The sequence below is a fragment of the Anomaloglossus baeobatrachus genome, chromosome 7 (assembly GCF_048569485.1).
Source record: "Anomaloglossus baeobatrachus isolate aAnoBae1 chromosome 7, aAnoBae1.hap1, whole genome shotgun sequence".
Lineage (NCBI taxonomy): Eukaryota > Metazoa > Chordata > Amphibia > Anura > Aromobatidae > Anomaloglossus > Anomaloglossus baeobatrachus.
Genome location: NC_134359.1, coordinates 141,927,985 through 141,954,103, shown reverse-complemented (window position 1 = coordinate 141,954,103; position 26,119 = coordinate 141,927,985). Strand labels below are relative to the sequence as shown.

Sequence of the window (26,119 nt, the reverse complement as noted above, 5' to 3'; positions counted from 1 at the left end):
TATGTTGTGGCGTCAATTTCTTATGGAAGTTCACCGTTTCATAAGGTTGGACTGGGCTCCAGAGGTGTTTTGGTGGTTCATTTAGTAGTGAACGACTTAGGAAGGAGGCGATTTAGGGAATTGATCAAAGACATTAAATTTGACTTGTTAAGGTTATGGGTTATGTTTCCAAAGGTCATAACAATATGGTCAGATACAGTTCCTAGAAAAGTGTGGAGAGGGGCCCGTTCAATAGCTAGCGTGAACAAAGTAAGGATAAAAGTCAATAGGGCAGTAGGCAAGTTCATGGCTAGGAACGGAGTCACTTCAGTGCGCCACTCACTTTTGAAATCTGAGAAAGGTGAGTTTTGGAGACAGGACGGAGTTCATTTGAACTCAATAGGAATAGATGTGTGGTGTTTAGCAATCCAGAAAGGCATAGAGATAGCCCTGAAGATGTGGAGGGATGCAAATGTTTGAGGTGTCATAACATTTGCATTGGTGGTAGGGAAGGGGGGGTTCCTCGAAGTAGGGAATGTGGTTTTACGGTGGATAGATGGGGCGAGCTCACAAGGCTCTGGACTCCCCAGGTGGATTCAAAGGAATGGAAAATGGGGGCCATACAGGTGGTGAAGGTATGGCCCGTGGCGGTGCGGAAAAAAAAAAATCTGACAGGTCGTTTTGCAATAAGTGCCTCTGAGCAACAGTTTAATCGGCTAGGGGTAATACAACCTTGTAAGTCTAAGCTGGGCTGGGCCAGCAATAAAGGAATTGTTAGGGGCTTCGAGGACCATTTCATCTTATTAGTGGGATCAATTTGGTTATATCTTGTATGTTAAATAAAAGGCTGCTGTGGCCAATTAATTCTATCCCCTGGTGTGAATATTTTATTTTAGTTTTAGTACCTAAATATGGGGTCCGGTGGAGAGGATGTGTACCGCCCCACGCTCGGCGGTCACTTCGCTCTGAAAGGGGATGCTGGCGCTTTTGGTGGGGGGTGAGGTAGGTGCACGTCCGGAGCTGCGCTTGAGTTCGTGACGCCACCCACGGGATGTGGTGAAGGTAGACACCACCGCTGCAGATACGGGTCACCCGGGGGAGATGGTATTGCAGCAAGATGTTAACCCCTCCGTGGGCAGGGATGATGGCCCCGGGACCCGTTGGGGGTAGCTGGGCGGTGCAGGGCGGTGCGCAGCCGGATGGCACTGTTGTACTCACAGTTATTGACACACACAAGTCTCTGGTAAACCAAGTTGATGGTGGCTGGTGCCCGCAGCCGGCTGCGTCTGGTCCCCCACCCGGTTTGGTGGTCTTGGCCTTTCTCCTGCACCGTGTTGTGTATTTGGGCTGCCTGCGCTTCAGCGACGGGAGTCCGCTCCCCGGCCTTGTGAATGTCGGGAGAGCCCTTTTACCTGCAGACGCAGGCCCATGGGATCTCTCTGCCTGTGCGGCGGCTTTCTTTCCCCCTCGGTGGGCTGTTGTCTTCAGTCGGGACTTTGGTGGGAAAGGGCCTAAAGTCCAGACCGCAATCAGTTAATTAACTCATTCCAGTAGATTCTGGACCTTGTTTCAGGGTCTGAGTACCCCCCTGTGTGCTGCGGTTACTGAATCGGTTCCCCGGGTCGGTACCAGTGGGCCACTACCCTGTCCCAGTCTACCACGGTTCCACTGAGCCGTCTTCCCGACTCCTGCAGGCTAAGGCCACCATATGCCTCATAGCCAAGGCACCAGGGCTCCAACCGGTCAGTCTGTCACAGGCCTGTCTCACAGGCCTGTCCTGCTCCACTCCACTGTCAGAACTGAACTCTACTCAACTCAACTCTCTTTCCTGCCTCAGGCTCTCTGGACCCCTAGGTGGACATGGCCAACCACCTGGCTTCACCCCCTGGTGTGTCCATTAAGCACTGAGGGAGGTGACTAGGTTGTTATGGTTGGCTGATGTTACCTTATTGGGGGAGAGGTGTAGTGCGGGGGTCTATCTGTGACTACCTAGCTAGTCCAGGGCGTCACAGATGAATGGGACGGGGGGGAGACAAGAACTTAATCGGGTTTGGAATGACTCGTCCAAAGCCGTTGTCAAGGAAGGCCGGACTTAGGCCTGTGGACTAGAAAGGAGGCCGAGATGACAGGGTTGGACGGAAATGAAAGGGTTAAATGATAGAGGGCTTGGGTTTTGGTTTTTAAGTATAGGTGTATTTGTTAGGGCTAGGGAAGGAGGGGATTTAATCAAAGGCAGAGATCCTAAAGAGGTGGAGCAGACACAGACAGACACTCAGACAGGAGAGTCCGGTAGTCACAGTTGAAGGGGATGGACGTGTCTCCAGATGGGATCATGTAACAGTGACCTAGGTGGCAAGGAGAGTGGTTGCCAGGAACGGTACAGCCAGGTACCTCTGGAACCAGAGCACCGATGGGGCACAGGGCCCTAGGTCAGGCGACAGCTTCAGGCAACCTGACAAATACCTGCACAGTGAGGGGACCTTCACAGACCTCACTTACCCAAGAATCCGGGGGCACCAGCAGTAAAGATTGAGCCAGGGACCGGAACCGAACACCAACCCTACAGGGTTCGTACTGCCCGCCATACGGATAAGAGACTGCCGACAGACAGTAAGGGACCCACAAATGCTCCAGGCTACCACCAACAAGTGAAAGGTGTCGGGGAAAGACACTACCAGGTCACCACACCGGCACTGGGATAAAAGGCACCAGGGATTTGAACCAGCTGTACTCAGGGCCACAGCTCAACCTCACTGTGAGTAAACAGAAGTTGCACTGCATCCCCACCGTGTGGTCTCCCTTCTTTCTGTGATGGACTCCTCCATTCATTCCCTGGGGCCCAGCCCTACTTGCGGAGGGCCTACCATCCAGGCTCCCACCACCATCAGCCCCATAGGTAACAGACTGTGCAGCGGCGGTACCATCACCATAACCGCAACCCGCAAGTGGCAGCACAATACAAACACTTTTACTCGCCTGTGTATTTACCCCTTTTAAAAAGCATCCCCAGGGTCACGGAACTGGGCATTGGCCATTATTCAACCGTGACACAGCATCCCCATAGATATATGGCCCGGTACCGAGTACCCCAAAGCCCTGGGCGACACATATGGAGTGGGTGGATCTGACTAGTAGGCGTCGCTTCCAGTGAATACTGCCTTGCCCACTAATCAAGGCCACGCTCACTAGTCGGGTTCTGGCCGTAAACATACATAGCGCAAAATTGCGGTCATGTGAAGAAACTGCCAAATCCTAACAGTGCACAGTGCATGCGCTGGGAAGATTCATAAGTCTGCAGCACATAGTGATTGCAAACTTATCGCTTTAGACTGGACAACCACTTTCATCTCAGATGCAATTTATAAGCCTTACCTTCAATGGTAGTTTGCTGAAGCACAAGAGATGAAATCAGATTTCCCCAAATGCCTGACGTCTGGTAAATTAAAAAGAAGACTCCAAAGTATTGGTTTACAACATCCATTTTCTCTTTCCCTGTTTGTTCTGCATATCGAATTCCACTTGTTGTTAGGTACGTACATTTTGATGCCCATAGTGGACCTCCTCCAATGCCAAGAATTGCAGAGGTGATTATTAAACTGTACCTGAAAGTACAAATATAAAGTTAATATGAATTCATTTTTCTAAGTATTGCTTTACTTAAACAGGTTGTCTGGGACTTTCACATTGATGGCCTATTGTTAGGATAGGCCATTACTTCCATTAATGGAAAGGTCCTGGACAACCTGATTTACCAGTTGGTATCATTGGCAGTTTCATTAACGGGGTAGTCCGAAACTAACATTTATTTTAATCCTAAATATTTGTCTTATTGTAATAATCTAATCTAAAAAGTCCCTATTGCTCCACCACTAGACTATCTAACTGCTTTTATTTTTTCCCTAATTCCTGTTTGATTATGCTTCTTTTGAAAACTCCCAGTGCATGCTCGGATATAGAAATGAGATGAATTATAAAAAGAAAAACTGGAAAGCAGAGACCAAAATTGTCCTTGCCAGTCACATCACTTGTAGGGAAGGTCTAGTCTATGCTTTCCTGCTGGAAGGGTATTTTCTTTACAGTGTGCAATGTCAGTGCGCTCTATTGCCAACTCGTCACATTAGAGTAAGCAGGGGAGTGCACTATCACTGCGCATTGAAAGAATATGCACACTGTAAAGGGAGCTCTACTGAGAAAAGCTTAGTTGAGCAAGGAGTAGCCCAGCCCCTGAAAAAGATATCACTGGCGATGTTTCACTTAGGGATGGGGCAGTGGCTGTGTTACTGACCAGCCTCTGCCCTAGATGGCATCTCATTTGAATATCCCAGCATGCACTGTCATTCTTAAATGAAGCGTTATCAAGTAGAAAGTAGGTACTTAAAATGAAAGCAGTTTAATTAGCAAAATGAGGGTCGATATGGACTTTCTAATTAAAATATGTTAGAAAAGAGATTACGGTACATAACATTAAATATATAGTCAATTAAGATGAACATAAATGTTAGTTTTGGACCAACCCTTTAATATTTTATGGGAATGAATATAAGCAAAACAACAATTCTGCTAATGGTTTCTTGCCTTTTCAATTTCACACTATTTCCTGCGCTTCACAAATAAAGTGTTGACTTTTTTAAAAGAATCAGTATGAATATTGCGATAACAAATTTTTATAATTTTATGTTTTACTAGCTGTAGTACCCGGACATTGCCCGGGATAGTAACTATCTCTCTGTCTCTCTCCCAGTCTCTGTCTGTGTGTCGCTGTCTATCTGTTTCTCTGTCTGTCTCTTTCCTTGTTTGTCTGTGTCTATGTCTCTGTCTGACTGTTTCTATCTCTGTTTGTATTTGTATCAGTCTATCTGTCTCCATCTCTGTGTCTGTCTGTCTCTCTATCTCTGTGTCTGTCTCTATGTGTGTGTCTGTCTGTCTCTTTCCCCGTCTGTCTGTTTTCCATCTGTCTTGGTCTGTCTCTTTCCAGGTCTGTCTCTTTCTTGGTCTGTCTCTTTCCTGGTCTGTCTCTTTCCTGGTCTGTCTCTTTCCCGGTCTGTCTCTTTCCCCATCTGTCCCTTTCCCCATCTGTCCCTTTCCCCATCTGTCCCTTTCCCCGTCTGTCCCTTTCCCCGTCTGTCCCTTTCCCCGTCTGTCCCTTTCCCCGTCTGTCCCTTTCTCCGTCTGTCCCTTTCCCCGTCTGTCCCTTTCCCCGTCTGTCCCTTTCCCTGTCTGTCCCTTTCCCCGTCTGTCCCTTTCCCCGTCTGTCTCTTTCCAGAGCTGTCTCTTTCAAGGGCTATCTCTTTCAAGGGCTGTCTCTTTCTCCATCTGTCTCTTTCCCCGCCTGTCTCTTTCCAGGGCTCTCTCTTTCCAGGGCTATCTCTTTGCCCGGCTGACTGACTCTTTCCAAGACTGTCTCTTTTCAGGGCTGTCTCTTTCACCGTCTGTCTCTTTCCAGGTCTGTCTCTTTCCAGGTCTGTTTCTTTCCCCGGCTGTCTGTTTCCCCGTCTGTCTCTTTCCCCATCTGTCTCTTTCGCCATTTGTCTCTTTCCCCATCTGTCTCTTTCTCCATCTGTCTCTTTCCCCATCTGTCTCTTTCCCTGTCTGTCTCTTTCCCCATCTGTCTCTTTCCCCGTCTGTCTCTTTCCAGGTCTGTCTCTTTCTAAGGCTGTCTCTTTCCAGGGCTGTCTCTTTGCCCGGCTGTCTCTTTGAGTGAGTCAGTATGAATATTACGATAACAAATTTTTATAATTTTATGTTTTACTAGCTGTAGTACCCGGACATTGTCCGGGATTGTAACTGTCTCTCTGTCTCTCTCCCAGTCTCTGTCTGTGTGTCGCTGTCTGTCTGTCTTTCTGTCTGTCTCTTTCCTTGTTTGTCTGTGTCTATGTCTCTGTCTGACTGTTTCTATCTCTGTCTGTATTTGTATCAGTCTATCTGTCTCCATCTCTGTGTCTGTCTGTCTCTCTATCTCTGTGTCTGTCTCTATGTGTGTGTCTGTCTGTCTCTTTCCCCGTCTGTCTTTTTTCCATCTGTCTTGGTCTGTCTCTTTCCCGGTCTGTCTCTTTCCTGGTCTGTCTCTTTCCCGGTCTGTCTCTTTCCCCGTCTGTCTCTTTCCCCGTCTGTCTCTTTCCCCATCTATCTCTTTCCCCATCTATCTCTTTCCCCATCTGTCCCTTTCCCCACCTGTCCCTTTCCCCATCTGTCCCTTTCCCTGTCTGTCCCTTTCCCCGTCTGTCTCTTTCCAGAGCTGTCTCTTTCCAGGGCTGTCTCTTTCAAGGGCTGTCTCTTTCAAGGGCTGTCTCTTTCAAGGGCTGTCTCTTTATCCATCTGTCTCTTTCCCCGTCTGTCTCTTTCCCCATCTGTCTCTTTCCCCGTCTGTCTCTTTCCCCATCTATCTCTTTCCCCATCTGTCCCTTTCCCCACCTGTCCCTTTCCCCACCTGTCCCGTTCCCTGTCTGTCCCTTTCCCCGTCTGTCTCTTTCCAGGGCTGTCTCTTTCCAGGGCTGTCTCTTTCAAGGGCTGTCTCTTTCAAGGGCTGTCTCTTTCTCCATCTGTCTCTTTCCCCGCCTGTCTCTTTCCAGGGCTCTCTCTTTCCAGGGCTATCTCTTTGCCCGGCTGACTGACTTTCCAAGACTGTCTCTTTTCAGGGCTGTCTCTTTCCCCATCTGTCTCTTTCCAGGTCTGTCTCTTTCCAGGTCTGTCTCTTTCCCCGTCTGTCTCTTTCCCCGTCTGTCTCTTTCCCCGTCTGTCTCTTTCCCCATCTGTCTCTTTCCCCATCTGTCTCTTTCCAGGTCTGTCTCTTTCTAGGGCTGTCTCTTTCTAGGGCTGTCTCTTTCCAGGGCTGTCTCTTTGCCCCGCTGTCTCTTTGAGTGAGTCAGTATGAATATTACGATAACAAATTTTTATAATTTTATGTTCTACTAGCTATAGTACCCGGACATTGCCTGGGATAATAACTGTCTCTTAGTCTCTCTCCCAGTCTCTGTCTGTGTGTTGCTGTCTGTCTGTCTCTCTATCTGTTTCTTTCCTTGTCTGTCTGTGTCTTTGTCTCTGTCTGACTGTTTATATCTCTGTCTGTATTTGTATCAGTCTATCTGTCTCCACCTCTGTGTCTGTCTGTCTCTCTCTATCTCTGTCTGTCTCTATGTGTGTGTCTGTCTGTCTGTCTCTTTCCCCGTCTGTCTTTTTTCCGTCTGTCTTGGTCTGTCTCTTTCCAGGTCTGTCTCTTTCCCCGTCTGTCTCTTTCCCTGTCTGTCTCTTTCCCCGTCTGTCTCTTTCCAGGGCTATCTCTTTCCAGGGCTGTCTCTTTCTCCATCTCTCTCTTTCCCCGTCTGTCTCTTTCCAGTGCTCTCTCTTTCCAGGGCTGTCTCTTTTCCCAGCTGACTCTTTCCAGGACTGTCTCATTTCAGGGCTGTCTCTTTCCCCGTCTGTCTCTTCCCAGGGCTGTCTCTTTACAGGACTGTCTCTTTGCCCGGCTGTCTCTTTGCCCAGCTGTCTCTTTGCCCAGCTGTCTCTTTGACCAGCTGTCTCTTTCCAGGGCTGTCTCTTTCCTCGTCTGTCTGTCTCTTTCCCCATCTGTCTCTGTCTGTGTCTCGGTCTGTCTTTTTCTGTCTCTCTATCCATCTCTCCACAGACATCTTATTACTTCGCACATAAGCTTCTTATACTAACAGTTTATTTTTTTCCTATAGCAACCACTGACAGTTGCTATTAATAACCTATAGCTCCCACCTCCATTCAGTTTAATGGTGGCAGGATTATAGAGACTAACTGTAAAGCACGGGGTTAAATTTTTCTGTCAAAACATAGTCTACGACGCTCCCTGGGTCACATGAGGCATCTGTGCAAAATTTCGTGATTGTAAATGCGACGGTGCGGATTCCTTTAGCGGACATACACACATACATACATGCATACACTCAGCTTTATATATTGGATTATTAAATTAAATATCATTTGTTTTTTTGTGTTGCTCTAAGTAATAATTTTTTTCTTTCAGTGGAACTGTATGGGGCTTGACCACTGAGGAAGGGTTCTCCGGTCGTGATGGTTAGTATACCCAACTTAACCTAATAAATAACACACTGACTGCATGTGACTTGGTTAAACAAATTGGCCACAGCAGCCTTTATTACCTATTATTAACATTCTAACACAAGGGGGCGCCGTCCAACGGGCGACCCCAAACAAATAATAGGTAACACATAAATAATAACTCTACATGTAACCCCATGTAGGCCCGATCCAGAAACCACTTCCTCCACCAATATCCCTGGCCGCAACACTCCGAACCAGAGATGAGGTATTAATCACCCCGTGGATTAATACCCCCCACACTTTGCAGAACCCCGTGCCTGCAATTTACCGGAACCCGGAGACACCATACCAAGACAGTGCCTCTAAGTCCAGCCACCAATCCCTTACAACCGCCTCTGGACCAGACCTACCCCTGCTGCTGCGACAGAGCATACGACTCTTTTTAACCTGTATTCTTATTTTTTTTTTTTAAAACTGCATCATCCCATTTTCTCATTTTGTTTTTTTTCTTTTTTTAAAAAAAAACATAGCCAAAACGAACTCGCAAAACGCAAGGGCGGGTGGGCGGGAATCCTTTGCTGTCCGGAGTCACAAGGAAGGTAAGACCCCTCCCCTATAGCTTATATACTAGCCCCCTCCCCACCCTATAGTGACCCTATTCCACCAATCCCCTATAAGGGCCCATAATGCCCTTTAATTCACTTTATTAACCCCTCACTCCCTCCCTTCCCTCTGGTCATGTCACCCCTCCCCCCTATGGGGTCCATGGCTTTCTTTATTATGGCATGGCAAAGCAGAGTTTGTATTTTTGACATCTTATGGTAAATGCCACATTTTGATCACTTTATATTACACTCGTTCGGTGAATTTCATCCAAAAATTAAGACAAGTTTTTTCTCACTTGTCATCCATATGCAATTCAATCTGTTTTTTTAGTGGTTACTAATAATTTACAAGACTATTAACAGATTCCAAAATTAATTTAATCATAAAAAATATTATTAATAATATGCATTGCTTATATACCAGCATCATATTCCACAGCACTTTACAGACTGTAATTATCACTGTCCCTATTGGGTATGGGGAGATAAGGTATGCACACCAGTGACTATGTAAGGGGAATACATGGAATAGCAGAAACTGCTGTGTGAATACTGACATGAAAAATTCAATAGCTATATGTAAGAATGAAATGTGAAAAATGGAACTTGCATTACTGCCATGAATATATGAATAAAGAGAAATTTAGCTACTGAATTGATCAATGCAATAGAGCCCCAACACTACGCCAAAGTATTTCTCTACGTTGGGGTCCCTAGCTTGTGTGTGTCCTCTCATGCAGCTAAAAAACTCACCGTGTATGGGAAGCTGAGACCCAGGCTACATATACGATGTGGATTGGCAATAGGTGTGTGTGGGGAGGGTTCACAAACGAAAAACTACTAACATTAAGGAATAACGTTTGGAACTCCATTCTATGTCTGAACTGGGTGCAAAAACCTAAAAAACATCACTATGGGGAGATAAGGTATGCACACCAGTGACTATGTAAGGGGAATACATGGAATAGCAGAAATTGCTGTGTGAATACTGACATGAAAAATTCAATAGCTATATGTAAGAATGAAATGTGAAAAATGGAACTTGCATTACTGCCATGAATATATGAATAGAGAGAAATTTAGCTACTGAATTGATCAATGCAATAGAGCCCCAACACTACGCCAAAGTATTTCTCTACGTTGGGGTCCCTAGCTTGTGTGTGTCCTCTCATGCAGCTAAAAAACTCACCGTGTATGGGAAGCTGAGACCCAGGCTACATATACGATGTGGATTGGCAATAGGTGTGTGTGGGGAGGGTTCACAAACGAAAAGCTACTAACATTAAGGAATAACGTTTGGAACTCCATTCTATGTCTGAACTGGGTGCAAAAACCTAAAAAACATCACTATGGGGAGATAAGGTATGCACACCAGTGACTATGTAAGGGGAATACATGGAATAGCAGAAACTGCTGTGTGAATACTGACATGAAAAATTCAATAGCTATATGTAAGAATGAAATGTGAAAAATGGAACTTGCATTACTGCCATGAATATATGAATAGAGAGAAATTTAGCTACTGAATTGATCAATGCAATAGAGCCCCAACACTACGCCAAAGTATTTCTCTACGTTGGGGTCCCTAGCTTGTGTGTGTCCTCTCATGCAGCTAAAAAACTCACCATGTATGGGAAGCTGTAGCCTGGGTCTCAGCTTCCCATACACGGTGAGTTTTTTAGCTGCATGAGAGGACACACACAAGCTAGGGACCCCAACGTAGAGAAATACTTTGGCGTAGTGTTGGGGCTCTATTGCATTGATCAATTCAGTAGCTAAATTTCTCTCTATTCATATATTCATGGCAGTAATGCAAGTTCCATTTTTCACATTTCATTCTTACATATAGCTATTGAATTTTTCATGTCAGTATTCACACAGCAGTTTCTGCTATTCCATGTATTCCCCTTACATAGTCACTGGTGTGCATACCTTATCTCCCCATAGTGATGTTTTTTAGGTTTTTGCACCCAGTTCAGACATAGAATGGAGTTCCAAACGTTATTCCTTAATGTTAGTAGTTTTTCGTTTGTGAACCCTCCCCACACACACCTATTGCCAATCCACATCGTATATGTAGCCTGGGTCTCAGCTTCCCATACACGGTGAGTTTTTTAGCTGCATGAGAGGACACACACAAGCTAGGGACCCCAACATAGAGAAATACTTTGGCGTAGTGTTGGGGCTCTATTGCATTGATCAATTCAGTAGCTAAATTTCTCTTTATTCATATATTCATGGCAGTAATGCAAGTTCCATTTTTCACATTTCATTCTTACATATAGCTATTGAATTTTTCATGTCAGTATTCACACAGCAGTTTCTGCTATTCCATGTATTCCCCTTACATAGTCACTGGTGTGCATACCTTATCTCCCCATAGTGATGTTTTTTAGGTTTTTGCACCCAGTTCAGACATAGAATGGAGTTCCAAACGTTATTCCTTATTGTCCCTATTGGGTGTCACCATCTAAATTCCCTAGCTACCATTTTTTTGAGACTATAGGACGCAATGGACCATAAAACGCACCAAAATCTATTTTCAAACATTTTTTTATTGTCAGATTTTCTGCACATAAAAAGCATGTTTTGGCGGGGAAAAAAGCAGATGAAAAAGAGCTTTTTGCATTGCATTTGCACGTTTTTTCTTGCTTTTTTTTTTAGTTATGGTGATTGTGGAGGTTCAGCCTCTGTACCCCAACGATCGCCGCCAGGTCTTCAGCTGATGTTACAGCCGGGAACCGTCTCTCATTGCCTGTAGCGGTGCCCCCGCCGATCCCAGCAGTTTAACTCCCTGAATGATGCTATCAATAAGATCGCAGCATTCAGAAGGCAGGGAGCGGAATCACTTACCTCTCCCTAGCGATTAGGCACCTGTAATGCGATCACAGGGACCTGATTGCTGCCATGGCAAACCTGGGTCGTCACTATGATGACCCCGGGTTACTGAACTATGGATCGCTTCACAGACCATGCTGTATGCATGGTGTGTGAGGTGATCTGTACAGACATAATCCACTGTAATGATAAAGCACTGCATTGGAATATAGAAACAGAAATAAAAAATGCAGAAACAATTGATATGCTGCTTCTTATTTCTACAACAACATCTGCAATAAGAAAAGAAGCAGCATGTGCACAGCAAGTCATGATTCTCATAGACTTTGCTGGCATGTGTTTTTCCCTGCAGTATTGATTAAAATATGCAAGGAAACAAGCATGAAAATTGACTATAAAAGAAGCAACGTGTGCACATAGCCTAAGTTTTAGAGGAGGAAAATAGGAAAAAAACATTTGAAGCAAAAAATGTGGTCATTACGCACTGTTATGCCTCTTTCACACGTCCGTGAAAAACCACGCACATTTTTCACGGACGTGTCAAAGGTGTGTAATAGCCTCCGTGAGCCGTGTTTATGGCACACATGTGTTCTCCGTGTGTTATCAGTGATAACAAACGGAGAACGGGAACTTTTTACTCACCTGTCCCTGGCTTCGCTGTCCGTGGTGCTGATTTTCGGTCTCCGGTCCTGCCGACTCCTCGCTGCTGCTGCTTCCGGCTGCAGTGAAGTGAATATGCAATGAGCATAATGAGCGGCGGTCGGAAACAAGTGACAACAACAGCAGAGACAACAGGGCTGGAGAAGGTGAGTAAAGTTTTTTATTATTTTCTCAGACACTTGTGTTTTCACCGGTGCGTGTCACACGGAACACCTACGTGTGGTCCGTTTGCGTTCCGTGTGACACCCGTGATGCCGGAGAAAAACAAACATGTCTACGTATGGAGCACACGGGCACACGTATGCTCCACATGTACACACGGTCCATAGCAGATTACGCACGTGAGCGCAGACCCATTGATTCTAATGGGTCTACGTGTGCCCGTGTTTCCGGTACGTGAGGAAAAGGACCAAACACGTACCGGAGACACGGACGTGTGAAAGACGCCTTATGGAGAGGGATCTTCTGCTGACACTGTTATGGTGTAATGTCCCCCAATTCCATTCTAATGTTCCCCATCCAGGGCCCCTACCAGGTATATTCTGTATGTCCTTCATCCTGGTATATACAGTTAGGTCCAGAAATATTTGGACAGTGACACAATTTTCGCGAGTTGGGCTCTGCATGCCCCCACATTGGATTTGAAATGAAACCTCTACAACAGAATTCAAGTGCAGATTGTAACGTTTAATTTGAAGGTTTGAACAAAAATATCTGATAGAAATTGTAGGAATTGTACACATTTCTTTACAAACACTCCACATTTTAGGAGGTCAAAAGTAATTGGACAAATAAACCAAACCCAAACAAAATATTTTTATTTTCAATATTTTGTTGCGAATCCTTTGGAGGCAATCACTGCCTTAAGTCTGGAACCCATGGACATCACCAAACGCTGGGTTTCCTCCTTCTTAATGCTTTGCCAGGCCTTTACAGCCGCAGCCTTCAGGTCTTGCTTGTTTGTTGGTCTTTCCGTCTTAAGTCTGGATTTGAGCAAGTGAAATGCATGCTCAATTGGGTAAAGATCTGGTGATTGACTTGGCCATTGCAGAATGTTCCACTTTTTTGCACTCATGAACTCCTGGGTAGCTTTGGCTGTATGCTTGCGGTCATTGTCCATCTGTACTATGAAGCGCCGTCCGATCAACTTTGCGGCATTTGGCTGAATCTGGGCTGAAAGGGGGGCAGGATAATAGGCGTGGGGAGCTGTGAATATTCATTTTCTTTAAATGTATTAACCCCAGATGTCGCTGCAGCCTGCTCCTGCCTTCTGTGACCCTGCTCAACCACCCCCCACCAGCAAGCCAAGTACATCCTGACTACAAGACGCAGACCCGCTTTCCCTCCAAATTTTTTTGGGGAAAAAGTGAATTTTATAGTCCTAAAGATTAGAAGTGTTTTTGCAGTATGGGGGGAAACTGGAGTGGGATTAGAGGACAGCACCGAAGCGCTGCAAAGCAATAGTGCTAACTAGTGATGAGCGAGCCTGCTCGCAACTGCGTGATACTCGACTGAGCATCGGGGGTACTTGAGCATTCTCGGTACTTGATCATATCCGTAGATTGTGTGATGCCCTGGCCTATAGGTGGTCACAGGACATTGTGCAATCTGCCCTTCTGCATGGTGTCCATCTCCTCCTTGGTTACGGGTCCCTGGCCTTTGGTAAGAACAAGCCAATCGAAATCCTAGAAACACTCTGCACCACACCCACCAGACACACCAATGGGTAGCCTAAAGAGAATAGGGCCGCCTAGTTGGGGGGTTGGTTAGGGAGGGTCAGGAGTGTCAGGAGTAGTCAGTCGAGTGGTGACTCTCTAGAGGAGAGGTCCCAAGTAGTTGGAGGAGGTTAGGAGCTGGGCTCCTCAGTTACTAGGTGGCAGACGTTGGTCTGGGCCTGGTAGAAGCTGGAACCTGGGTCACAGGGGGTCATGTCAAGAGGCACGGAACTGCCGAGGAGGGCAGCCGACGACCTTGAGCCATCTCCAGGCAGGGGCCAGGGCACGGCGGGGTATGTGAACCCTAGGCCAGGAAGTAGCTTCAAGCATCCTGGTAATTTACACGACGAGGGCAAAGACTTCATGATTCGTCATCCACCCGCTCCAAAGTCGGGGTACTAGCGCAACGAGGGGGATAGGACATTCCCAATACATAGTCCAGAAAATCGCAAGCGTGAACCCTGAGAGCAAGCTCACTTCGTTAGCCATACGGGTGAATGGGACCCGACTAGTTTACACTACAGGAGCCAACCAGTAAAGAAACTGCCAAGAAAACGGTCACAGGCTAACAAGCAACACCATCGGGCACGGAATCCCATATTACTCCCTCCCTGCTACAGCGGTGCTAAGAACTCAAGTTGTCGGAGTCAGCGTAATTGGACTGAGTACGCAGTGACCCTTGCCTCCCCAATGGAGCTCCCCTCTCACCACCACCAAGCCCCGGGGCAATCTCCCCCTACCGATGGAGGGGTTAAACACGGAGCTGCCATATCATCGCCACCGGGTGCTCTGCACAGCAGCGGTGGTACTACACCTTACCACACACCGTGGGTGGCGTCACGAACTCTAATAACAAAACTCCTTGTAAATACCTCCCTTTTATTTCGGGTGTCCTCGCGGCCCCTCCAGGGTCCGGAGACCCCTCAAGCCACCGCGGATCCGGATCCGAGCAGCAGCCCGGCTGCTGGCGCTGGGGCAGTAAACCTCAAAACTTCTGGCGTCACGAACAGGATACAAGCAAGACCGACTTACCTGGGTGACGTGCGCCTTGAAGCCGAAAACCGCAAGTCAAAATTCCTCTTCCCGACAATTCCGCCATTTTCCGACATCTTTTCGCGCCAAAACAGCGTCTTCCCTGAGAAAGTGCGCAAAGTCTAAGCCCCGCCCTTTGTCTTGCATGTGAGGCCGGAACCGGAAGTTCCCAGGGGGCCACAGTACGCAAAAGAATGCTAAGTGAACACCGAGGGGGCGTGCTGGAATGTAACAACAGCGGAAGATAAGCAGGGACGCCAGGACTCTGCCATAACGTTCCTGGACAACACAGAGGCAAGATGGCGGAGCGGAGCTGGTCACCGGAACGTGCTGTTCCCGGGACCGCAACTTGGATAGAGGAAGAGACAGAACAACTGTGCAGGAGAATGCGGACGCAATTCCTTTTCATACCGAACCACTGGAGGGAAGAGATGAGGAGCCTGGCGATGGTGGTGTGAGTCCGTGAGATGGAAGTCCCACGAGAAGAGAGGGTAAGCGGTTACCCAGTCCCTTTCGATTACCCTAATCCGGCCACTGCGTTTGAGGTATCCGGACCGCCCTCACTCGCAGCAAGCATTCCACGTCACCTACCCCGTCCTTGGCGGACGCCGAGCTGCCCACACCAAATCTGGCAGCGGAACTCACAGTGCTAGTGTATGAGTCTCCAGCTACAGAAAACCCGGTCTCGACCATCATCCCAGTCATGACAGCGGTCGTCCGGACCCTGGCCAGACCACACCCGGCCACATCACCGGGCCCGTCTTCTGAGGCGGAGCACCCGGACCCTGAAACCCCGGCAGCGGAGCAGTCGGCCTTTCTACCTACAGCTGCGGAAGCAGAGCCTGAAAACCTACCGGTTCCGCTGCCGCGCGGCATCCCGGCGGCTGTTGGGGCTGCAAGAGTCCATATCAAGCCAGAACCAGTTAGGGAGCTGAGGCCGGACGCTGACGCCCACTACTGGGAACGACATCATTACCAGTTGCAAGCCAAAATTGCAACACGAGACCAGCGACGACGGGAGCTTGCCGCCCATAACAGAGCAGAAAAAGAGCAAGTGAGGAGCGCTGCTTCCCGGGTTAAGGGGCCACGGTGCCGTGGGTTTGTGGACCAATTTGACCCCGAGCAGGGATGGGGTTTCATCCGGGAAGCAGGCCTCACAGCCGGGGTGTTTGTGTCCCAATGAGATGTGGCGCAGCATCTCCATTGGGGCCACCCCGAGCGCAACCTTCAACCTGAGGAGATGGTTACCTATACTCGGCACTGCGGGGAGCGGGGCTGGTATGCCCTAGAGGTAACCAAGCATGTGATGTTTTAAGAAGGGTTTGTGTTGGCGTCGTTAGCACGTAGTCGCAAGGAAGCAAGGCTACGGGACCTGGCAATTTACTATTAAGAAAAAAAAAATATTATAATACCAGTAGTTTTGTGATGCCATAGAACTGTTAGGTATCGGTGTTTTCGTTTAATATTTTCCAGTTTGTTGTTTTTCATGTAGAGATGTTAGCACATGAATACTTGAGTAACCAATTACAAATGAATGAAGAAGTTACCTGATTAACAATCAGATTCCTTTACAGAGTGTACACCCGGTACATGGACTCCGTTGTTTTATATCTTTAAGTAAATATGGACCATGGTCATAGGACTGGCGTGACCAACACAAACTTGTGTATTGCATATAGTTGCACCTCCTGTGTCAACCAGAGTCATCTAAAACCACGCCCGGGACCTTAACTTGGTCACGGACCCGTGGATAGGTTTCCAGGGGGTCAGGTTGTTTGGGTGGCGGGTTATTGGGATCCGGGAAATTGGGACTGGACTGTCACAGGAAGGGGCTGCAATGGAACAGGTTGAGCTTCGATTACCACCAAAAACTGGTAGCGTCCCACCGTTGGGCGAGGAACTCTCTATAGTTAAGTAACGTTTAAGAAAAGTGCCTCCCCTGCGAGGCATGAAAATTGCAAATAAAAATGTTAACCTGTTTTCCACCTTTTTTCTACAGTTAAAAAAAAAATAAACAAATAAACCTCTGGTGTCCTGTAGCTCGGGGACGAGCTACGTTTAACCAAGGGGGAATGTGATGCCCTGGCCTATCAGGTGGTCACAGGACATTGTGCAATCTGCCCTTCTGCATGGTGTCCATCTCCTCCTCGGTTACGGGTCCCTGGCCTTTGGTGTTGCTAAGAACAAGCCAATCGAAATCCTAGAAACACTCTGCACCCCACCCACCAGACACACCAATTAGTAGCCTGAAGGGAATAGCGCCATCTAGTTGGGGGGTTGGTTAGGGAGGATCAGGAGTGACAGGAGTAGTCAGTCGAGTGGTGACTCTCGAGAGGAGAGGTCCCAAGTAGTTGGAGGAGGTTAGGAGCTGGGCTCCTAAGTTACTAGGTGGCAGACATTGGTCTGGGCCTGGTAGGAGCTGGAACCCCGGTTACAGGGGATAGTGTCAAGGAGCACGGAACTGCCGAGGAGGGCAGCCAGCGACCTTAAGCCATCTCCGGGCAGGGGCCAGGGCACGGCGGGGTATGTGGACCCTAGGCCGGGAAGTAACTTCAAGCATCCTGGTAATTTACTAGACGAGGGCGAAGAATTCATGATTCGTCTTCCACCCGCTCCAAATTTGGGGTACTAGCGCACCAAGGGGGATAGGATTTACCAATAAATAGTCCAGAAAATTTTAAGCGTGAACCCTGAGAGCAAGCTCACTCCGTTAGCCATACAGATGAGTGGGACCCGACTAGTTTTACACTACAGGGGCCAACCAGTAAAGAAAGTGCCAAGGAAAAGGTCACAGGCTAACAAGCAGCACTATCAGGCATGGGATCCCAGCTTACTCCCTCCCTGCTACAGCGGTGCTAAGAATTCCGGTTTACAAGTTGTCGGTGTCAGCATTATTGGACTGAGTACGCAGTGACCCTTTCCTCCCCAATGGAGATCCCCTCTCACCACCACCAAGCCCCGGGGCATTTTCCCCCTACCCACAGAGGGGTTAAACACCAAGCTGTCATACCATCGCCACCGGGCGCTCTCCACAACAGCGGTGGTATTACATCTTACCACACACCGTGGTTGGCGTCACGAACTCTAACGACAAAACCCCTTGTAAATACCCCCTTTTGTTTCGGGTGTCCTCGTGGCCCCTCCCGGTTCCGGAGAACCCTCAAGCCACCGCGGATCCGGATTCAGGCAGCAGCTCGGCTGCTGGCGCTGGGGCGGTACAATAGCTTATTTTATGGCTGTTTTTCAGCCACCTAACATGCAGTGATTGCCTGCCAATCACGCTAATATGAAAAATTGACAATATCCACATTAAATTATAATTCAAGTATATTTTAGAATTCTCCAATACCTTGTAAGAAGGACATTTTTTGAAACATCGCCAACTGTCATGGCGGCATCAGGATCTGTGGAAACCACAGATTCTGACCTTCTGCCTGCTAACATCACTGATTTCTGTGATCAACGCACGCAGACTTGTGGGTCAGCCTACAGACTTGTAGTTTATAGGGAGGCTAGCAAGAGTTAATTTCTGCTAGGCTGCTTATTAGTCTCCTTTCATCACATGCTGTGGGGGAGCCAGTCAAATTCGCTCCTCTCTTATGTATGCTGGCTTGACACTTCTTTTAATGCCAGCTATAGCTTCTCTATACTGGCCTGATGAGGTGTTGGGATCCAGACATCATTAGGAATACTAGTATAAAGGCTAGGTATGTCCAATGAACACGATAAGGTGACATTTAACACATCCATCGATTCAGCTGTATACAAGAAGTCATCAGTATCTCTTGAACAATGTGAAAATGTTTTCACTAGTTTTTGTAGGAACCCATCTACGTATGTAGCAATAAATTGAAATACAGAATCAGCCCCAGAGACAATTGCTCTCCCAGTGGGGGGTAATAATATTTGTTTTTCAGTCACTAAACATGCGGGTATTGCCTGCCAATCAGGGTAAAAGAGTAGCAATGTTGGCTACTTACATTACTGTGATTAGCCAGCCGCATCGTGCTATTGGGTCTATAGAAGACCCTTTGATGTCATGTTGGGCACATTCTAACCCATAAAGAGTGTAGGGAAAGCTGCTGTGTATTATATTAGAATTAACAGTATATAGCCAGTGATTTTTTCTGTAAAGTCCTTGCTTCTGCACCCCAAAACCACCCTTCACTCTAAAACCAAAAGTCCTTTTCAAGGCTACATATATTCTATTCTAGTCCCTATTAATACTGCTCTTAGCTGCATTTAGTGCATGGTGATTTGCTGGAGAAGGGATAAAACTAACATACCCCTCCACGAGATTTATCTTCCCCTCACACTTTGCTCAGGACACCACTGTTGAAGTCAGAACAGTGCAAACAGGTGGTTGGTTGATTGGCAGACAATGACTCCAGTCTGTTTCCCAGCTCCATCCAATTTTCCACAAGGTCCATTCTCACTAGGCAAGAGTCTGGACCAAATAATCCTCAACTGATCTTCCTTTGTCCCACCATGGTGAGTCCCAGGCGACAGGTGATCATACACTTGGACACTGAGGAGCTCTTTACATTTACATGTATTAATTCTTGCCTCTTGCCCTGCATGTTTTAAGAGAGACATGAGGAGATTGTATGCAGTAATGCCCAAATATTTGAGCCGCCACAGTCAGAAGGCAATTTTGGGGAATGGCAATTATTGTCTCAAGAGATGATTATAAGACACACTTGCCAACAAGTGTTGTTGTTAAGTCAACAAGTCAGGAGCAGTGATGGGCGAACCTGAAATGTAAAGTTTGGAGTCCATACCTGACACCTAGTGTCCATATACGAACCCCAAACATGTCCATGTGCTACACGTACCGTCTGTGTGCGTTTTTTAGTGAGCAATGTCGGCCAATCTATTTTTTATGTGGTTATCAGTCAATCTCCCTTTTCTTCTGTGGTTGTCAGTCAATATCCATTTGTCGGTCAGTCTGTATCTCCCCCTGTCTCATACTTACCGATCCCCGTTCACCAGCGCGGCGAAGAACAGCTGTGCAATAGATACGGCGGCTTTAACTATTTTGAAAATGCCGGCCACTCATTATTCAATCTACTATTCCCTGCTTCCCCCGCCCACCGGCGCCAATGATTGGTTGCAGTCAGGCATGCCCCCACGCTGAGTGACAGCTATCTTTCTGCAACCAATCACAGCAGCCGGTGGGCGTGTCTATATTGTGCCATAAAATAAATAAATAAATTAAAAAAACGGTGTGCGGTCCCCCCCAATTTTGATACCAGCCATGGTAAAGTCACACGGCTGAAGGCTGGTATTCTCAGGATGGTGATCCCCACGTTATGGGGAGCCCACCACCCTAACAATATCAGCCAGCAGCCGCCAGGAAAAACCGCATCCATTAGATGCGACAGTTCCGGGACTCTACCCGACTCTTCCCGACTCTTCCCAAATTGCCCTGGTGTGGTGTCAATTGGGGTAATAAGGAGTTACTGGCAGCAGCCCATAGCTGCCGCTAACTCCTAGGTTAAACATGGCAGCCGTCTCCCCAAGATAACTTCCATGTTTAACCTGTAAATAAAATTAAATAAACACACACATTCAAAAAATCCTTTATTTAGAATAATTAAAACAAATAAACACCCTCGTTCACCAATTTAATAAAACCAAAAAACCCATCCAGGTCCGCCGTAATCCATGGATGTCCCACGACGCTCTCAGCTCTGCTACATGAAGGTGACAGGAGCGGCCACACACAATGACCGCTCTCTATCACCTCCAAGCAGCAAACTAAAGTGAGCCGCGCGATCACCGATGACGTCAGTCAGGTTACTCGCGGCCACCACTGGACCCTCCACCTGTCACCCAAGTGACTGAAGTGAGCTGCGCAAACAGCAAAGAAGTCACAGGTGAGTTGTGGTGTCGGGTGGGTGACTCCAGCTAGCCGCGGGTAATCTGAGTGACGACAGCGCTAATGTCGCCGCTAACTTCAGTTACTCAGGGTATTAGCGGTCACAGGTGATTCCATCAGTCCACTAATCAGGACGCCACACACAGACAGAGCCGTGGTATGACAATAAAGTCGGGTGAGGTTCACCCAAGTTCATTCTCATCGCTCGTCTCTGTCTGTGTCGGCTGTCAGCGGGTATGTAGCAACGACATTTTACAACACACACAGATCAACACATACGGACACCACACGGACATTACACGTACGCATACACGGACATTCCACATGCACATACAGCAAGCATACGCCATCACACAGATGTCACATGTACCGGAGAAACGCCCTTAAAAGTAGGTGGCACAATGGACAGCACTAGGTGGCACAACGGAAAACACTAGGGGGCACAATGGATGGCACTAGGTGGCACATTGGAAAGCACTAGGTGGCAGCACAGAGTGCACTAGGTGGCAGCACGGAGAGCACTAGGAGGCAGCATGGAGAGCACTAGGTGGCAGCACGGACAGCACTAGGTGGCAGCACAGAGAGCACTAGGTGGCAGCACAGAGAGCACTAGGTGGCAGCACAGAGAGCACTAGGTGGCAGCACCGAGAGCCCTAGGTGGCAGCTTCGAGAGCCCTAGGTGGCAGCTTGGAGAGCACTAAGTGGCAGCACGGACAGCACTAGGTGGCAGCATGGACAGCGCTAGGTGGCAGTACTAACAGCACTGGCAGCGCTAGCAGGCAACACAGAGTGCATTAGATGACAGCATGAATAGCACTAGGAGGCAGCAGGGAGAGCACTATGTGGCAGCACTGACAGCACTAGGAGGCTGCATGGGTTACACTGCACTGAGGGGTTCACAGCACTTGGGGCTACACACAGTACTAGGTGGTACACAGCACTGAATGGGGGGGGCAGCGATGGGTTGCGCACTCACAGTACTGGGGGGGAGAAGTCACACAGCATAGGTCCAGGAGGCATGTACGGCAGGAAGGCCGGTAAATCTGCTGCATCTCTTCTGTGACAGAAGCACAGCGCGCTGCTTACCCCACCCACAAAATAAGCCCTGAGCATGCGAGCACAGGCAGTGTTAAGCCTAGAACGTACGGGCTGCAGTCAGGTCCCGAAAAGAGCTTGTACAGTCTAGTACGGGTTGCAATAAGGATCTGGAAGAAGCACGTACATTCTAGCATCTACCCAGAAGGCACTAGAATTTAAAGGGTCGGTGGCCGGCAAAAGAGGGAATACCGCTTGAGCCCTGCAGTTTCCTGGAATGTGCCCGGGGGGCGCAGAAAAAGTCATTGCGGGCCGCAAACGGCCAGCGGGCCGGAGGTTCCCCACCCCTGGGTTAACAGGAGAGCTGATAACCAAAGGTTTGCAAAGGGAGGAAACATATTAGACATTGCCAAATCAGTTTTAAATAAAGATTATAATTAAAATGAGTGAGTTAAAATTCTTATACAGTATGTTCTAGGGATTTTTCACATTCATGTTTTTTTACTTCACAGTCATGCTCTATGAATAAATAAAATTGTTTTTACTTATCCTTCCAGCTATATCACTGAATATCTCTGTCCCAATGACTAGGCTAAGGAATTTTTTTTATTTCTTTGTTAGAAGCAAAATTTCACTTTTTGTAAGGCCTGAAACACACTTCCGCATAAAAACCGTACGTGTCTCACGTTCCGTTTTTCGGGTCCATGTCCCGTTTTTTAAGGGCGTTTCTCCGGTACATGTGACATCCGTGTGATGGCGTATGCTTGCCGTATGCTGCCACCTAGTGCCATCCGTTGTGCCACCTAGTGTTTTCCGTTGTGCCACCTAGTGCTGTCTGTGCTGCCACCTATTGCTGTTCATGCTGTCACCTAGTGCTGTCTGTGCCACCGCCAGTGCTGTCCGTGCTCAGCATCTCCTGTGATGTTTACACCCCTCCTGTGATATATACCCCCCAGTCCCGCCTATGATGTATACGCCCCACCTGTGATGTATAAACCCCAGCCCCTCATGGAATGTGTATGCCCTAGTGTCTCCTGTGATGTCTATGCCCCAGCTTCTCCTGTGATGTGTATGCCCCCAGCCTCACCAGACAGAGACAAACCTGGAAAAGTTGTAGGAAACAACATGATCAATATCACCGAACATCACAGCCGCACCAAAGAGAAGGAGCTCCAGCCACCACACTAGGGGTGAGTTGAATAATGTTTTTACCAAATATAGCAGGGTAGTTTTAAAGTTGGTAATTTTGTGCAGCCCCCGAAGGTTGGTAGAAAATTCCAAATGATCCCCGGCAGTAAAAAGGTTCCCACCCCTGTGTTAACTCAATGACTGGCACATGAAGTCACCTGTCTTTTCCAAACACCTGCAATGTCACCGTTGTTATTGAACAAGGCATCTAGGGGACTGGAGGTCATTCTTACATATATACAGCTCTGGCAAAAATTAAGAGACCACTGCAAAATTGTCAGTTTTTCAGATTTTTGTCTTTATAGGTATATTGTATGCGGCTTGAGTCATACGTCCTTCACAAAGTTTAAACTGCCCAATTTCTAGAGTAAGGGGTACTTCTCACATAGCGAGATCGCTAGCGAGATCGCTGCTGAGTCACATTTTTTGTGACGCACCAGTGACCTCATTAGCGATCTCACTGTCTGACACTGAGCAGCGATCTGGCCCCTGCTGTGAAATCGCTGCTCGTTACACACAGTGCTGGTTCATTTTTTGGACGTTGTTCTCCCGCTGTGAAACACACATCGCTGTGTTTGACAGCGAGAGAGGAACAATCTGAATGTGCAGGGAGCAGGCAGCCGGCTTCTGGCAGCCTGCAGTAAGCTGTAACCAAGGTAAATATTGGGTAACCAAGCGAAGCCCTTTGCTTGGTTACCCGATATTTACCTTGGTTAGTAGCGTCCACCGCTCTCAGGCTGCCAGTGCCGGCTCCCTGCTCCCTGCACATGTAGCCAGAGTACACATCGGGGAAATAAGCAAAGCGGTTTGCTTATTAACCCGATGTGTACTCTGGCTACGAGTGCAGGGTGCCAGCACTGGTAACCAAGGTAAATATCGGGTAACCAAGCGCTTGGTTACCCGATATTTACCTTAGTTACTAAGCACAGCATAGCTTCCACGCGTCGCTGGTGCCTCGGGGCTGGTCACTGGTCGCTGGTGAGATCTGCCTGATTGACAGCTAACCAGCGACCATGTAGCAACGCACCAGCGATCCTGACCAGGTCAGATTGCTGGTGGGATCGCACTGGAGCATCGCTAAAGTGTGACGGTACCCTTAGGTAATCTTCTCTGATGAGTCTTATTTTCAGCTTTGCTTAACACCTGGTCATCTAATGGTTAGACAGAGACCTGAAGAGGCATGCAAGCCACAGCGCCATGCACCCACTGTGAAATTTCGTGGATGTTCGGTGATGATCTGGGGATGCTTCAGAAAGGCTGGAATTGGGCAAATTAAACTTTGCGAAGGACGTATGAATCAAGCTGCATTCAAAGTTACTCAGGAAAAACAGTTGCTTCCTTCTGCTCAGGCAATGTTCCCCAACTCTGAGGACTGTTTTTTCCAGCAGGACAATGCACCATGCTACACAGCTAGGTCAATCAATGTGTGGATGAAGGAACACCACGTCAAAACCTGTCATGACCAGCCCAATTTCCAGACTTGAACCCCTTTGGAAACCTCTGGAATGTAATCAAGAGGAAGATGGATAGTCACAAGCCATCAAACAAAGAACTGTTTACATTTTTGCAGCAGGAGTGGCATAAGGTCATCCAAAAACAGTGTGGAAGACTGGTGGAAAGCATGCCAAGACGCATGAAAGCTGTGATTAAAAATCATGGCTATTCCACAAAATATTGATTTCTGAACTCTTCCTGAGTTAAAACATTATTAGAATTGCTCTTTCTAAATGATTATGAACTTGTTTTCTTTGCATTATTTGAGGTCTGAAAGTAATGCATTTTTTTGTTATTTTGTCCATTTCTCATTTTCAGAAAATAAATACAAAATTTATTGCTTGGAAATTCGGAGACATGTTCTCAGTAGTTTATAGAATAAAAAAAACTATTTACATTTTACTCAAAAATATACCTATAAAGAGAAAAATCAGAAAAAAACCCGACAATTTTGCAGTGGTCTCTTAATTGTTGCCACAGCTGTATAGCTGTCATAAAGCATAATGAAGCAGTCGCCTGTGGTAGATATACTTTATTGGGGGTTAAATAATATTTATGAAATAGTTTTTCTTACCAGTTTGGTTTGAAATTGCCAACTGAATAGGATAAGTAGCAACACATTGATATTACTAGCGTCCACTTGGCTCCAATCTTCTTTATAATGATGGGAGGGAGAAATAGTGAAGAGACAATCAGACAACCATAGACGACACTCAAGGATGCGACTCCAAGACCTTTCTCAGGATTAAGGCTGCTCTGTAATATAAATTTAAAAAGAAATGTAAAAGATTTTGGGCACTCACTTTGAAATCTCTTTCTCAGAGCTTTCATTGGGGGACACAAAGAACCATGGGTGTATGCTGCTGCCACTCAGAGGCTGATACTAGGCAAAATGTTAACTCCTCCTCAGCAAGGTAACACCACCAACTGGATCAAAGGTAATCAGCTACTTAGAAAGCAGTAGGAGAAGTGAAACATTAGAAAAATAGAAACGTGACATAACAATCAGGACATATGCTGTGTCCCCCAATGTAGTCTCTGATAAAGAGATTTTAGAGTGAGTACCCAAAATCCTCTTTTCTCTATCACTTCATTGAGGGACACAGAGAACCATGGAAGTCTGAAGGCATTCCCAAGAGTGGGAGAATGAACTGGAAAAAAGAAGGAAGTATAAATTGTCAGGTAAAACTCTAAACCACGGCCGCACGCAAAACTTTTCTTCCTAATCTGGCTTTGGCCAAATAATAGGTGTATACTCTGTAGAATTTGGAAAACGTATGCATAGAGGACTAGGTAGCAGCCCTACAGGAGTTTAAGGCAGATGCCTGATGTAGAATGGCCCAGGAGGCCCCACTGCAGAAGAAGAGTGAACCGAGTGGTCTCTCCTTTGCTTGATAGTCATCCAGAATGGTAGATGAAATCCAACAGGTGATGTGGCCTTAGATGCAGCCAGCCCTCTGCGATGTCTCTCAGGAATAACAAATAAGGAATCTGATTGACTAAAAAAGACTGTTCTAGACAGGAAGAGGTGAATTGTCCTGATCAGGAATCACTTTGAGGGTTGAGAAGGACAAGTACAGGATGAAGGAAGAACAATGTTCTTGTTACGGTGGACGGGAGAAACGACCTTGTAAAGGAAAGAGGCAAATGGGCATGCAAGTACCTTA

General features: G+C 47.2%; 1 protein-coding gene across 1 annotated transcript in view; it reads right to left on the bottom strand.

Moving 5' to 3' along the window:
• The window catches only part of LOC142246645 (protein unc-93 homolog A-like), a 294,000-nt gene that overhangs the window by 225,434 nt on the left and 42,447 nt on the right, over positions 1-26,119 (bottom strand). The window contains exons 4-5 of the mRNA XM_075319711.1: positions 25,027-25,208; positions 3,352-3,581 (exon numbers count right to left, since the gene is read on the bottom strand). Of these exons, the coding sequence (XP_075175826.1) occupies positions 3,352-3,581; positions 25,027-25,208 (412 nt within the window). The remainder of the gene's footprint in view (positions 1-3,351; positions 3,582-25,026; positions 25,209-26,119) is intronic.